This window comes from Cheilinus undulatus, linkage group 9, assembly GCF_018320785.1.
Source record: "Cheilinus undulatus linkage group 9, ASM1832078v1, whole genome shotgun sequence".
NCBI classification, from domain to species: domain Eukaryota; kingdom Metazoa; phylum Chordata; class Actinopteri; order Labriformes; family Labridae; genus Cheilinus; species Cheilinus undulatus.
Window position 1 is genome coordinate 25,672,928 of NC_054873.1, and position 15,350 is coordinate 25,688,277.

At 39.7% G+C, this 15,350-nt stretch overlaps 1 protein-coding gene across 2 annotated transcripts in view; it reads right to left on the minus strand.

Annotated features, from left to right (window-relative positions):
• LOC121515585 (kielin cysteine rich BMP regulator) overlaps nucleotides 1-15,337 on the minus strand; it is a 31,731-nt gene extending 16,394 nt beyond the window's left edge. The window contains exons 1-21 of one of the 2 annotated variants that reach the window (XM_041796417.1): nucleotides 15,098-15,336; nucleotides 13,348-13,880; nucleotides 12,959-13,031; nucleotides 11,992-12,296; nucleotides 11,742-11,910; nucleotides 6,264-6,337; nucleotides 6,057-6,150; nucleotides 4,888-4,970; nucleotides 4,707-4,800; nucleotides 4,549-4,628; nucleotides 4,388-4,473; nucleotides 4,136-4,226; nucleotides 3,402-3,501; nucleotides 3,173-3,258; nucleotides 2,103-2,196; nucleotides 1,872-2,021; nucleotides 1,344-1,450; nucleotides 1,173-1,266; nucleotides 366-539; nucleotides 194-276; nucleotides 3-96 (exon numbers count right to left, since the gene is read on the minus strand). In XM_041796417.1, the coding sequence (XP_041652351.1) occupies nucleotides 3-96; nucleotides 194-276; nucleotides 366-539; nucleotides 1,173-1,266; nucleotides 1,344-1,450; nucleotides 1,872-2,021; nucleotides 2,103-2,196; nucleotides 3,173-3,258; nucleotides 3,402-3,501; nucleotides 4,136-4,226; nucleotides 4,388-4,473; nucleotides 4,549-4,628; nucleotides 4,707-4,800; nucleotides 4,888-4,970; nucleotides 6,057-6,150; nucleotides 6,264-6,337; nucleotides 11,742-11,910; nucleotides 11,992-12,296; nucleotides 12,959-13,031; nucleotides 13,348-13,880; nucleotides 15,098-15,200 (2,767 nt within the window). In that variant the 5' untranslated portion in view covers nucleotides 15,201-15,336. Of the gene's footprint in view, nucleotides 1-2; nucleotides 97-193; nucleotides 277-365; nucleotides 540-1,172; nucleotides 1,267-1,343; nucleotides 1,451-1,871; nucleotides 2,022-2,102; nucleotides 2,197-3,172; nucleotides 3,259-3,401; nucleotides 3,502-4,135; nucleotides 4,227-4,387; nucleotides 4,629-4,706; nucleotides 4,801-4,887; nucleotides 4,971-6,056; nucleotides 6,151-6,263; nucleotides 6,338-11,741; nucleotides 11,911-11,991; nucleotides 12,297-12,958; nucleotides 13,032-13,347; nucleotides 13,881-15,097 lie in introns of both variants that reach the window. The other variant, XM_041796416.1, reaches the window with a different exon arrangement.
• Between the last annotated feature and the right edge of the window lie 13 nt (nucleotides 15,338-15,350).

A 15,350-nucleotide genomic window follows, 5' to 3' on the forward strand; every position in this document is an offset into this window, starting at 1 on the left:
ACCTGGACACTGGGGGCAGCAGTCTCCAGGCAACACATTTGGGTTGGAGCAGGGCAGCGGTGGACACCTCTTCATCAGACACTGGACGTTTCCATTCTGTTAAAAACAGTGATTGAAAAAGAAAAAGTGTTTCAAATAGAACGCAGATAGCAGCTCAGCAGGCGTAGAAAGCTTTGATACTGCTCATTCTTACTATGCAAGTACATGTCCTGCATGAGTCAGTAGGATGAGGAAAGTCCTGTCCGTTGGGATACTCTTTCCCCGCATAGCTGCAGCCTAACAAAGAAAGACAGGATGTGTTATTGCTGGGTTTCTTATATTGGTTGTTATAAAAATACAAAAAAACAGAATTCACATCTCTTTACCGTTGCAGTTGTTCTGACAGCATGTTCCAGGTAGAGGTGCGTTACAGTGAGGATAAGGGCATTGAGTTTGGTGGCAGTCGATTGTGCCGCTTACACACTTACACTCCTCACACACACTCACAGGGTTAGGAAACGCCTCTCCATCCAAAAAGACACGATTTTCAAAGGCGCAATCTGAGAAAATACCAACACAGATGTTAAACAGAGATGACTGAGAACAAGGCAAGTTTAATACTCTCCATAAACTTCAGCTGGTTCAGAACTCAGCTGCTCGTATCATCACCAAAACGCCCTCATTTCACCACATCACCCCCGTCCTTCAGCAACTCCACTGGCTCCAGGTTAAATTCAGAATAGAATTCAAAATCATCCTGTTTGCATTCAAGGCCATCCACAGTCTCGCCCCCCCCCTTATCTCTCTGATCTCCTCCACATACCCACCTCCTCCTGCTCCCTCAGATCCTCCTCCTCCATCCACCTCACGTGCTCTCTGCCCGTCTCAGCACCATGGGGCAGATGTTTCAGCCGCTCTGCTCCCCAACTCTGGAACTCTCCCCCACCAGACATCTGGCACATTGACTCTTTCCCTCTCTTCAAATCTAGACTCAAAACCCACCTGTTCAGGATAGCCTATTCTTTGTAATTGCTTTGTCCCATTTTATACTGTGTTAGCTTTTATCTATTGTTTTTATTGTACTTGTTTTTATCTGTAAAGTGACCTTGAGTGTTGAGAAAGGTCTTCTTCTTATAAATAAAATGTATTAAGTGTTCCAAATAAATGAAATCTTTGTCTCTGAGTTTGTGTACCTGGACATTTGGGGCAGCACTCTCCTGGTGGTGTGTGTGGGTTGGAGCAGTTGAGAGGAGGACAGGGTCTCTTCTCACACTCCACACTGCCATACTGAGGAAAAAAGAAAGCTGTATCAGTGTGTTTTTAAGCACTACAGTTAATGGACAAGCAGACAGACACCTGCTTACCTGACAGGTACAGATGTGGCAGGGCTGGTCAGGGGTTGTAAATCTCTGTCCATTGTTGTAAATACGACGGTTATAGGTGCAGCTTTCACACACTGCACAACAGGAGCCTGAGTGAAGAGACAAGTAATGCAGGATAAAATTAACATTTGGTGCCTTTAAACTTTCACAAACTGCTGAAAACTTCTTGAAATATCCTGCAAGTGACTGGGACATGACAACAGCGTGTATACATGAGATCAATGCAGTCTGTGCACATAATCAAACTGCTTCATGAAGTTTAGTGGTCACCAGAAAGTTTTTTTCACTGTTTTGTTGACATTTGTGAATTTGCTGTACTGCAAAAAACATAAAGGCAAATAATGTCATGATAGCATCAAAACTGATATAGAAAACTGTTACTCTGTTCACCATTTCTGTGTTGCTCCGTTTATATGAGGAGCAGTCTGGCTGAAATTTCCAAGAAATTTCAGGAGGTCATATGTAAAAACTGCTTCTCTATTTTAAAAGCAAACTCATGCCCACACTTACCGCTGGCCTTAGTGGGATGCAGGCACTCAGTGGGTGGGCACTGTGTGTGTGTACACACAGTCTCCCCGTTCACACAAGTGCATCTGGAGCAGGGACCCTCAGGGTGCCAGTTGGAGCCTTCCTCATATTCCACTCCCTCCAACACACAAACTTGAATGAAAAAAAGTTGAATTTTAACAGATTTTTACCAGCTTTAACTATGTGTGCGTTTATATGTGTGTGTGTTGTTACCTTTGCATATTGGACAGCAGAGAAGTGGGTCTATGATGGGGTTGGAGCATTGGACAGGGGGGCACTTCTCTTCACGGCAAATAACATTCCCACCCTTAAACAGAAAAATAAGATTAGAAGAATGTGATGGGTGCAGATTTGACTCACTCTCCCCACATTTCTTGTCTCTCTCCAGCTGTTCTATTCATTAAGACAACCCCCCCTAAAAAATTCTTAATAAAGATGCAATTAAAGTGTGTACACATTATAAAAATCTTATAAGAGCAGCTATTATGTGCGGGCCACTGATGAGTTATACAAAGCATAATAAGATATATTGTTAAGAACAGTGCTAGGCTCCACCATCTGAAATAGAAAATTTAAATTATGGAGACAGAATAAAACAAAATCCTAAGAAGTGCATAGCTGTCCAGAGGTCTCATTAATAAAACCGTGCATAGAATCCAATCTAAGAAAGTATACCTTCGCTGAACACCTGCAAATGGTTTGCACCAAAAAAAAAGTCCATATATATTTAACTGCACATAAATCATGATCTATCTGGAAATCTACACATAAAGATCTGCATTATACATTTCATAGTGTGAAACAAAACTTAGAGTTTGAATGTTTGGTACTTAGTGTAATGAAATGTGTTACAGTGTCCTTTCCGACACTTCAGTATGCTGCGGCCCAAATCAAGACCTGAAAATCTTCAGGGGGCCACCAAAAAAAATCCATAACGTGAGACTTAAATATTAACCTTTAATTTTTCATATTTTTTTATATGAATGCTTTCCTGTCAGATACATTGACAACCCAGTTTCAACCTCTATCCACAGTCCTCCTCTATAAATAAAGGCATACATAAAATTATGTGTACAGGGGTCAGAGCTTGCACAGAGTGTGCAGATTTTACCTCAGATTTGTTTTTTTTTATATTTTGCATACCATGTGTGGGAGGTAGCATAAGTCCAGGTCCTGTTACTGCACATATGTAACACTTATAAATGAGACCCCAAGTCCTTAAACTGAACTTTCTTTAGGAAAAATTTGAGGTTTCTTCCCTCTCTCTTACTGTACAGACTTACCTTACACCTACACTGCAGGCAGGGTCCACTTCCAGCAGGAGTGAATGCTTTCCCATCAGCATACACCTTCCTGTCATACTCACACTCTGTGAAAACAAATACAAACTCTTAATGTGCTCTGCTAAAGCTGAACAGGAAAGGCAGTTTAGAGACAGTATGTTAAAAGGCAAAAATGATTTTAAACAGGCTCTGAAACTCCATCATTTTGATGAATAATCAGAAAACTAACCCTCACATGTAGGACAGCACTCTCCTTTGCGTTTAGCAGGATGGCTGCAGCTCAGTGTGGGACAGGATGAATCAAAATGCTCACAAAACACTTCGCCTGCCTTATACGTAGACACAAAAGAAGTAATTCAAATTCAGACAAAACTTAAACCAATAAACTTTGGATTGACAAAACTATCTGACAGGTTAATATATCAACTAATGTAAGACTAGTGAGTACACAAAATGAAATCACTTTCAAGAAAAATGTCCAAGCTTGTGTGTATTTTGGTCTCTGTTTAAAGGATCTTTAACATGACTTTAAAAATCTAAATCTGTGCAGGCTATACTCTTAACATTTTGATGATCAAAATAACCTCACAAGGACACTTGAAAGAATCAAAAAAGATTTTAAGAAATAGGAAAATAAAACCCTAAGGTATGTATTCAATAGTGTATTGACACTTTGAAAAGACTGTTAAATTGTGTAACTTAGGATTTAGCTTTTTTTATCTAGAGAACAAGAGGGTTGTGTATTTCTGTTTACCATGTTGTACTGCATTCTGCATCTTCACCACTAGATGTCACTAAATCCAGCACACTGATCCTTCAATCTTATTCCTCAAATTCAGCCACGGAAAGTGCTATAGGTTTTGACTAATTTTCTCTCACTCTGAGACAAAAATCCTTAATACGCATCTTAGGTTCAGTCATTTGAACACCATAGAACAAAAAAAAAATCCTAAATGTACTCACCGAGCAGCGACAGTGAAGGCAAGGGTCTCTACTGGAGGAGAACTTCTGTCCATCTAGATAAACCTTTGACTCATATTCACACTGCTCACATCTACAGGTTTATAAACAAAGAAAAACATTTGAAATCTTTATCTGTACATCAACACATGCCATCTTGCACTCAAACCTGCAGCACATTCAAAGCAGGAGATTCATAAAATGCCTTGATGCAGACTGGAAAACAGAAAGACTGAGACAGGGCATGTTGATTACCGTGGGCAACAGTCCCCAGCATGATGCACAGGGTTTCGACAAGACAAGTCAGGACAGGAAAGGGGGGAACAAGCAACATTTCCATTCTGTAGGGAGAGATACCATGTTAAGATCAAATAAAAACATAATAATGTCCAAGAAATTGAAACTGTATGACATACCACACATGTACACTCTTGACAACGGTCTCCAGTAGGAATCACAGCTCCATTTGGGAAGTCGTGGCCATTCACTCCACATCCTATAAGAAAGAAACACTGCCATGCAGGCCTCTAAATGCTCACCCACTGCTACTCTAGATTTAAAAAAATAAGCTCACCTTGACAAACAGGGCAGCATGTGCTGGGTGGAGGCACAGCAGGGTTTGTACATGGGGTGCTGCACCGCTCCCTCTCACAGCGGACACGACCTTCCTGTTGTAAGACGGGAACAAATTAATGCAGACAAAGATGATAAAAAAAAAGATGAAAAGTTCAACTGACAGTCACCATCAGACCCACCAAGCAGTAGCAGACTTCACAGGGATTCTCTGAGGACCTCCACTGGGCTCCGTGTTCAAACGAAACACCAGAATGGACGCAGCCTGCAGACACATTTTACATCAAAGAGATGTATAGTTAAAATGTCACACGATGTTAAAAGATTTGATCTTAATCAGATATTAGGAAATAAAAGTAAACTCCTGCTTACTGTCTTATTTCCATAAATACATTTATTAGCACTGTACCAGACCTGCAGGAAATCAGTTTGTAAAAGAGGCAGATCAGTTGAAATAGGGAATGGATCAAGCATGCAACCAATTAACATCATGATGTCAGATCTGATTAAGTAACCAAGAAATACATTGATAATTAATAAAACCTACTTAAGATGGTAAAGATGAAGGGCCTGTGTGAAAAGTTCACAAATGGATTAAAGCTTGCATAGTGCTTTTCTAGTCTGTCTACTCAAAGTAACATCATTTCACCACATTTCAACCATTTTTACCACTTACAACCCATTTTCACCACATTTTTGCCAATAACAACAGCTATTTGCCACTTTTAACCCATTTTTGCGGCAATAACCTCTTTGTGCCACTTTTTTGCCTTTTAAACCCTGTTTTACCACTTTTTGGTACTTTTAATCGTTTTTGCTCCTTTATAATTTTTTTTTTTTTTGCCAGTTTTAACTTTTTTTACATTATTTGTCCCTTTTGCCACTTTCAACCAGTGTTTGCTATTTTTTCATTCATTAACCATTTTTGCCAATTTTTGCCCTAAAGCCGGTTTTGCCACTTTTTTTTTTTGCCAATTTTTGATAATCTTTAAACAAAGTTTTGCCACTTTATGTTAACCACTTTTTAACCTTTTGACACTTCTTAGCCATTTCACAATGATTTAGCTATTTTTCCACTGAAAACATACATTTTGAAAAAGTCTATATTAAACAACAGCATTGACAAATAAAATGTATTTGTTTTGCTTTGATAAGAGTGATTATTATTCAGCTTTGAAATTAAATATGGTTATCACAGCTTAACTTTACAATGGACCATAGTTCTCCTGACCTACGTGGGCCCCCTTGTTTGTCAGGGCCCCAGAAAGCTCTCCCCTTCATCCCTCCTTATGGGCGTCCTTGTTGGTCATATCAGACATTTTATAACATTTCTCATGTAGATTGTCCTCACCTCTGCATCGCTGGCAGCAGTCTCCAGGTATGTTCTCCTTCTCTGTGCAGTCCAGTGCAGGGCAGGGGAGTGGGGAGCATTCCCTGTTACCCCCCTGATTTCATTGTAAGCACAATACAAAGAGAAAATGACAAACTGAGGAGGACTGTATTTTTTTAACCAAGAACTATATGTTTGCGTCAGTACGGGTGTACATAAAACACTCACCTTACACGTACATGTCTGACAGCCATCCAGAGTGGTGTAGGACACGTTATGTACCGTACCATCCAGCTCACACCCTAATGATAAGACAAATGTAGGAGTGAATACACATCTTTGGGCTTGTCGCTGTGAATGCTCATTGGGCTGTAACAAAGCAGGACTGCTGAAATAATTTTGAAGGTAACAGCTGGTACTTCTGTGTGTCTTAATTCAGGTTTTCTTCACCTTTTCTCTGCTTGAGGTCACTGGGGAACATCTGGCTCTGCTCTCTTTCCAGTAATGACAGAACAGCATGGTTCTGATGTTGTATACACATGCTCTCACACACAATGTTTTATGGACTATTACTGTAACCACAAGTGCCTGCAGCCCTGCAGCCATTTAAGACCACAACTGGCAAGTCTTTTAACACTGAAAGATTTACTGTAGGGGTAAAGGGGATAAAACTGAGTGAAGCGGCAGTTTTCTGAAGGATTCACTGAAAACAGACTAGATCATGGCCAAAACAACTTAAATCCTTGTCTGTTTTAGATCTTAATGAAAGACAAAACGTTGTTTATGACAAAAACAAACCAAACATTGATGACTACAGTATAATTTTCATTAAAGGCTGCCAGGGACCTCATCAAATATTAATTTTGCTCTGTCTGGACATTTCAGAAGATAATTATCTTAATGACAACTCTCCAAAGGACCGAGACAAGGTGGTAATCACAGACTGTTAGAGATGCTAGTGAGGTTACCTACTGTGCCAGCAGCCAACAGGCATTTCCTCTAGCAAGCCAAGCATGCACAAGATCAAAGTGTGTGGGAGTGTAAGCCTGTGAGTGTGTATCATCTGGGGCACACATACAGAAACAATTAAGAGGAAGATGAGAGAAAAGTCAACAACGGTGACAGAGAGAGCAGTCACAAGGATGAAAGGACAGGGGGACTTTTCGTGTGCATCTGTATGACACTGACGGTGAAAATAACAAAGAGGTAAAGAACAAAGTTTGAATTCACTCTGAGTGGAATTAAGAAAAGACAGTGGGAGGGGGGAGACGGGGAATCTTAAGTAAGGCAAATGAACATATACTGTTTTTAAAGTGGACAGAACCTCCAGGTCTGAAAAGTGAAGCCAATTTTGATGCAACTTAAACATTCTTAACAAATACCAGCAGGGGGTCAACTCTGGTTCCAATAAGAGGCATTGTTGTCTAAAGAATCTATGCAAAACTATAGCTTACTTCATGTTTGATCTATAACCTTGGTAAATATTTTAAAACATTATAAGTTAGTGGCTACAATCATCACCTTTAAGCCTTCTTCAATTTAACATGATGCTTGGAAAAGATCAGAAAAAATTGACCTGCAACCTCTGTGCTGGCCTGTCCATCAGGATAACTGTGCACATTAGACATCTCATTGTAGAAGATCCAAGGCAGCAAAAACCAAGATGGCAATGGCCAAACTAAAGTCCTGAATCCAAGCGTTCATCTACCACAGTTATACAGCTCAGGGTGCAAACTCAAGTTTAATCAGGATATGGTTTACGTTAGAGTAATTTTTCTAGTCTGCCTGCTGTTTGATAGAATACTTTTACTTCCTTGGAAGATTTTTGTTATTTGCTATAAACAGCTGGAAAGCTTAGAGTTACAGATCCCTTCCAGAATCCAAGGCCCTGTCAGGCCCCTTTTTCTCTGAGACCCAATATGCTTAGTCCCCCTCCCTCTCAGTCCAAATCCTTTGGCTGATGGTTGTAAGACTAATTCTCAAGTATAAACTTTGGACCCAAAGCCAGAACAATAAGTTAAGACATTAAAAACATCCATAAAGATTACAGAGTTTGATGATAATTCATGGTGAGGTTTTCTTTTTGCATCATCATAAATAAATATTTACACAAGTAGGCTTACTGTTATAGTCCTTCCCCGCTCCTAGCTATATCTTGTTTAGTTCAAAGTCTTGTTTTTTTTTCCTAACACAATATCCTAGTTTAATGATCTCTGACTTCTATGTAATACATTCAGGGTCGGGGGAATTTTTCCTGTTGATGAGTTTCTTTTTACAAGTTAAAAAAAAAACTGACAGCATTGCTATCTCTTTGTCCTGCCAATGTCCATTATGCTATTTATTCTAAATACATCAAGGCCATGATTATAGATGCATTTCTTTTTTTTTTCCAAAGCTAAAAATGATCAAAATCTCCCAAACCATCTCTGGTCTGTGAATCATCTAGCCTAATGGAGACATTGTAACTAAAAGTTGGTGAACTTCTGTTCCTCTGAGCTTATATTGATTAAAAAAAGCACCAACTAACTTTCCATCTTATACAGGAAAAGCAATAAAAAGGATTATGTCCCTCTATTTTCTGGAAACAACCCAGTGTTACCAGCCCTGGTATATCACATTGTTCTCAGCAGTTGAATCCCCCACTCTGTGAAACAGGAACCACAATTATTCATATGGCAGACAGCCTCGGGGAATTCATGGAAGCAGGCCCGATGACAGAGGTCAGGGCAGGTGATAGGCATAGAGCCAAGAGGACAACTGTGAACCAGTGAAGCAACAAGCCTCAAAACAATGTTTAAGAGAAAGGGGAGGACAAGAATGGTTGAGAAAATAGCCTTATGAACCAGTTGCTACATCCACATTTCTATTTCAAAACCATCATCAATCTGCAAAACCCTGGTTGTTCTGTGCAAAGATTTTGGGAGTTGTTTAAGATGATTACGTGATTTATTGACTCAACTTGAGAATTGTTTAGCTTTCTGTTACAAACATTAAATGAATGAATCTGCAACTTCAGAGAGCAAAATTAATGGAAAGTTTAGCAAGCGGTGGATCTGTCCAATCAGGAGAAGGATCTGACATGACGAGAAGCAAGATGTAAGTCAGAGGAGCTGCCATGACAGCGTCATGATCTTTGGGCTAAAAGTGTCCGATCCTTTTCTGCTCTCGTAGACCATTGAGAGGATGGCTTACTATGTCTTTAAAAGTAATCTCTTCAAGAGCCAAACGCGTCAAACCCACTGTGATCCAAACTAAATGCATCAAACCTACTGTGATCCAAACTAAATGCATAAAACCTACAGACTCTGTGGCCTTTTATTACCAAAGGGCACTGGCATTATCTTGTTTCAATTTGTCTTACCACTCTTCCCATTAAATCAAGTCATTAATGCTCTTTCTTCATGCTCCCATTCCCAAAATCCCAATAGTAATGCACACAAAACCATAAAACATTGAAACTTTGAACCCACGTTGGTAAAAACCATTCAAGTCATATCTGCTTTGCTTAAGCTCAACCTGTCCCAACCACAAAAATTAAAGCCTTTATAATCATGTTTGTGTTGGTCAAAATCACTGCTTTTTAAGCCCCAACTTGCAGAACCACTGTGGTGGGAGCTTGTTTGTCAAATCTCTGGCCCTAAAATGTTGGACTTCCTCGTGCGTGTGCATGTAATGATTTCATATCAAAAGCTGCACTTGTGTTTTATATTACATACCTAACACATCTGCAGCTCGGAAGAAATTACCTCATCAGGAGAGACATGCCTGACTACAGAAAGACCAAAGGATGCTGCTATGATCTTGATCACCTCTAGAGATTTGTCTTTTTGATGTATACTGAAATATCTCTCCCCACTGGGCCCAAAGCTTGTCCATGAATGCCATGCATGACAGATAAACAGTGATAAGCAGCTAGTAAAGCTATGTGACCTTTTACTCAGGTCCTAAAGAGGCCAGAAAAGGTTCTCAGAGAGTCAGAGAACATTTGGAAGTCTGCCTGGTTTACAGTACTCTGGAGGGTCACTGCATCTGGCAGCCACACCTAAAGGGATCAATAGAAAAATAGGACAAAGATTTGTCCAGTTTTTTAGCTCAAAACTTTTCAGTTTATATGAAGTACAATAAGCTGGGCTGCCCAGTGGAAATGGGATGTCAAGCACAAACTGTGATGGTAAGGCTCACCAACTTACTCCCTAGCAGTCCAGTCTGAACTTCAGAACTTTAATGGCCCCAAAGTCCTCTGTTAAAGACTAAATATAGAAGGGTAAGTTTGCATAAAGACATTGATTGCAGCTCACGCTCCATTAATAACAGGAAGTACCGATGCCAAGGGAGGAAGAAGGTGAAGTCACCAGCCAGAGGGGAGAACTCAGCTCTCAGTAGTGCAAAACATTTTCCCAATCTAAATTGGTATGTAAACAAACACCGACGTGGAAAAGCTTTTAATAAGGACAACCTAGTGCAACATCCTCTCCTTCAGTGTGAGATCTCTTTACGTTGTTGTTAAAAGGTCTTCCTTTATGTTAATGAGATCTCCAATCTCTTTACTAGACTCAAGTGTCTGCACAGACAGTCAACTCTGCCAATTTGTGTGCCTTTTGCACTCTTCATGGCCTTGTCTTCACATATTTTCAGAGCTTGTTGAGAAAAAGGCATAGAAACCTCCATTCTTGTAAGGGGTCAGCAGAGGTGACTCTCTCACCACAAATGACATTGGTATCTTTATTCTCATGTGACTTATTAAAAGTGTATTTCTCAAAATGTGTTTTTTCCTGCCTCAAATGTCACAAGGTAGAGAAGCAAATAAAAACCAAATGATTACACTGGCCAAGCTAAAACAAGAAACTGTAAGAATTAAACACACAATGAGAAAATATTTAAAACTAACACAGTGAAACACCTACAGAGGACAAAACAGAGAAAGCCACTAAAGGACACAGACTAAACATCACAGTATCTACAGCCATGCTTCAAAATATTTACATGAAGCTGCACTTGCAGGTACACGAGTGCTTTGAGATATTACACAACATTAGGATGCTAATATGTTGACCATCTTAATGCTAACACCTTTGTGTTTTTGTGTGACCTTTACGATGCTCCCCATCTGAAACTAGAATGTTAGCAGGCTGACATAAATCTCTAAGCACAAAACAAACACAAATATTAAAGTCGATGGTTTGGAAACAGCCAGAAAACGTTTATGGCAAGCTAAAAATTTTGACCTGATGAAGAGGCTACATTAAAGGCTGCTAGCATACGCAAAGTTATAAACAGTTCATTAATGTAAGGGGACATTTTTATGGTAGTATATTTATTGTTTTTTATTGTTTATTATATATCTTTACTGGCCTACTTGATAAATTATCTCTGACATAAACAAAACTGTCTCAATAGTTAACATTTTACAACACTTTATGCTCTAATCTGTGAGTCCTGCCATAAATCAAGCTTTCAGCTGTTTGTGACACACGAGGCTTTTGGTGTTGAAAGGACAAAAGCAAAACATGTGTCTCCATTATGACGAGGGTTGGACAGGTCTGTCAGAGGACACACAATCTGCAAACTAGTTCCATAAGAAAAATAAAATCTGTGTTAGGTAGTTGAATGTGAACCAAAATCATGTGATATCTTAATAAGTGAAGGCATTTTTGTTTCTTTACAGGGAAAAGGGGGAAGGACTTTCAGAAGCTGGGTCAGAGGTACCTTTGATCTTAGCTCTGCATGTGACCTCTCCTGATTTGCAGGTACACACAGTGTTGAAGTCAATTTGCCATTGCTGTCCGTCCTCAACTTCACGCCCCTCCCACACACATCGGGGCCTCACACACTCACATCCCTCCAGGTACTGGACACGGGACTGAAGATCTGCATTCTGTGTTAAGAGAAATATTGAAAAAAGGTCCGACCCAAGTCATGACATAATCAAAGGTCACGACTTTAAACAAATACATACCTGAGTTTTGACCATGTCCAGCATAAGAGCCAGCTCCTCCAGCCTCCTCTCCAGCTTCCTCAGCCTGTCATCCCTCTGTGCCTGAGAAACAGACTTTACCCCTTGAGGAGATCCTGGGGGTCCCAGCAGCACACCTCTCTGCAGCTGGTCACTCTGGATGTCATGGGGATAATGGTGGGTTTGGACTGCTGACCTGTGGTTTGACTGAGGTTTACTGGGAGCTGCATCCTGCTGGAACAGTCGGCTGCTGTCAGTTGGAGAAGCTGATCTATGAGCGTCTGCGGGTCGAGATGGAGTATGAACATCTGGAATGAGAAAATAGCACTTGATGGGAGAAGAGATTTATAAATAATACTTGAATCAACTCAAGAAAAGATTGAGGAGTTTAAACAAACATCCTGTAATAATGCAGTCAAAATTAAAACCAATCTAGAGGGTTAAGAAAACAAACTGTTCCAGGGGAATTTCTAGCTGAGGGGCAGAAGATATTATCTGATGCACAACAACCAAGGTGGTCCAACTAATGAGTTCTAGCCATGATCATTAGACATATATCTCTGAAAAGGGTTATAGATAGAGTAGTAAAGGCAGGTTGCAAAATTGGATTTGGTAATTTATTTAATAGTTTGATTGTTTTTTTTTTATCTATTTATTTATTTATTACAGGGGACAGTGCACATTAATGAATGCGGACATGTAAATGTGTCAGATTGTAGCCATAAGGCTAATTTCCATTCGTAGTCCACAGCAAGTTGATAATGAAATTATGCTGATCACATCTGAGCAAATGTCTTTTTAAAAACTGTTTTCGCTGGCTTGTTTTGAGGTGTTATCTGTAAATTTAAGAATCAAAATACATCAAATGTGTAGCCACAGGTCGGGCTATGAATTAATCCAGTACTTATTTTTCTTTTACTTTTGCAACATATAGAGTGCATTAGTTTTATAAAAAACGATAACTCTTTACCTGTTACATTGTCACAGAGCCAGGGACGTCTTGGATATGCTGTCTTTGAAATCTCAGCTGTTTTCAAATATCCCTGCAGAATCAAATGCTCATATAATAAACAGAATTCATGTTGATTTTAAACAGCAGGGTGCCATTTTGCTACTTGAGATCCTATTTTCTTATTTATGAAAAATCAAAGCAGCTTTAATTACATCCTCAACAGTATTCAGAGCAGGCTCAACACCAATAAAATTGGATTTATACAACATGATATTATCTATCAAATACTGTAACTGAAAACTACAGTCAAAAATAACACTACACATAGTGTGGTATTTTAAATATTTTGGTTTCTGTTTCACTTTCAGTGAAAATACCAAATTAAAATGTATGTACAATAAACTCACACTAAATTTGCTGTCCTTCCTTCCAGGTGTGCTGCCAAGAGTGACAACAACATCTAGAGGCAGCTCCAGGTTGAGCTTCTCTTCACTTTTTGCCGATACAACGACAGCTTCTTGACAGTCAACAAAAAATGTTAGCCTGTCAGTTTCCACACTCACAGCCAACTGTACCCACTCATCCCTGGAGAAAGGGTTTCTTCCAGGGAAGAAAAGACTAGAGAAGTCCTTAGCCCCTTCTCCAGTCTGGTAGTCCAAGCGTAAAGACTTGTTTTGGGTGGAGGAGATGATTTGGAGAGTGGGTGAGGATGAAGAGGAGATGGAGAAAAGAGTAGCACTAGAGCCCTTTGCCTGATGCATCACCAGATGCACCCCCATGCTACCTTTAATGGTGGAGTGCAACAGGACAGAGTATTCATGAGGAAGAGTCAAGTGAGGGGCTCTGGAACGAAGTCTGTACACCACACTGCTGGGACTCTGCAGTCTGGACACACCGCCGATGTGGTGGGACATGTTCAAAGCCACCAGAAGGTCGATCACTGAGAAAAAACAAAACAAAAGATACAATTTCATCATCAGCACTCGAGGAAGAGGGTTGACAGTATGGTTTCTGGGTCGTTATGATAGGGAATGAGGATAAAGCCATTCATCAGCTGGTAAACATGGAAACCCAGTTTGACCTCAAACACCACACCAACAGACCACGTCTGCTTCTTTCAAGTTAACAGTTTTTCACTACTTGAACAGAAGAATTAAATTAACATGTCAGTTAAGATGCAGAAGTTGATTTCCTTTATCAAAGAAAAGCTTGTTTTTCATGCACTTTTACTCTGGTGGTACAACATTAATGACACTTATCTGACAACTATGGTTGCAAATAAATAGATTGTACTAAATACTAGGGATGTGACAAAATATCAATATGGCCATATATCACTGTCCTAACTTGTGTTATCCAATTATATATATGATTGCCACAAATATTGTATCTTTTTTCATAAATAAACGTTCTAAACAGAGTTACCTGTCGATTTGACCCTGAATCTGTACTTCTACCCTAGGAGCGGTGTTTACAACATGAATGAGGGTTAATTGGAAGTTAATTGGCCAAAGAAGTGAACAGAGGGATTAGAGTAGAAGAACACAGTAGACTAAAGTCAGCCAACGGTGAAAAGGAGTTAATGTGAAGGCCACAAATCCAACAGAAGTTTAAAGGGGAAAAAGCTATTCAAGCTCTTTACACTGTTATGTAATCAATGTTAATCCACCTCAGTGAAAATCATCATTAAAGGCTTGTGTTGCCCTTTACCAGTTATCACAGAATCAGTATATCATGATATAATCGTTACATTAGGCCATGTATCGTATATTGTATTGTATCGTGAGCTACCCTGAGATGCCCCCCTCTACTGAACACATAAAAACTCATTAAAAGTTAAGCATTGTTATTAACTAAACTACTTAGCTATATGCATATTTTTATAATAAACATCATACTGGCCACAAAACAAGCGAGGAAAGGAAATGTAAGTGAAAGCTACTAAGCACACATTTTGGATCCTGAACTCGGATTTGCCAACTAGTGATACAATGCTTCTTTTGACAAATAAGAAAGTTTTTAGTTATTAACAGATTTACTTCACTGGCTAATTTTACCCACAACTGACGTAATCTAAAATAGTTTAAAATGGTTAATTTTTTTAAGTTTCATCTCGATGACAAAAGGAACAAGGAAGGCGAACTAAACAAAACTCACCATTCTCGTGATTTGGACTAGCTTGACCCTGCACAGAGAGCACGAGCACGCACAGCAAAGGTAACTCTAGCAGCACGAGCGTCCTCAATTTGCCGCTCTCCATTCTCGAGGCGCAGAAAAAAGAGCTAACCTGGATTAAAATCCAAACTCTTCACACATAATTCATAGTGTCCGTCATCCTTTACGGCGACATGAACATTGGACGAGACTTTCCTGTTCTTCTCAGAGCTAAACTCCACCAAAGAGCGCGCGG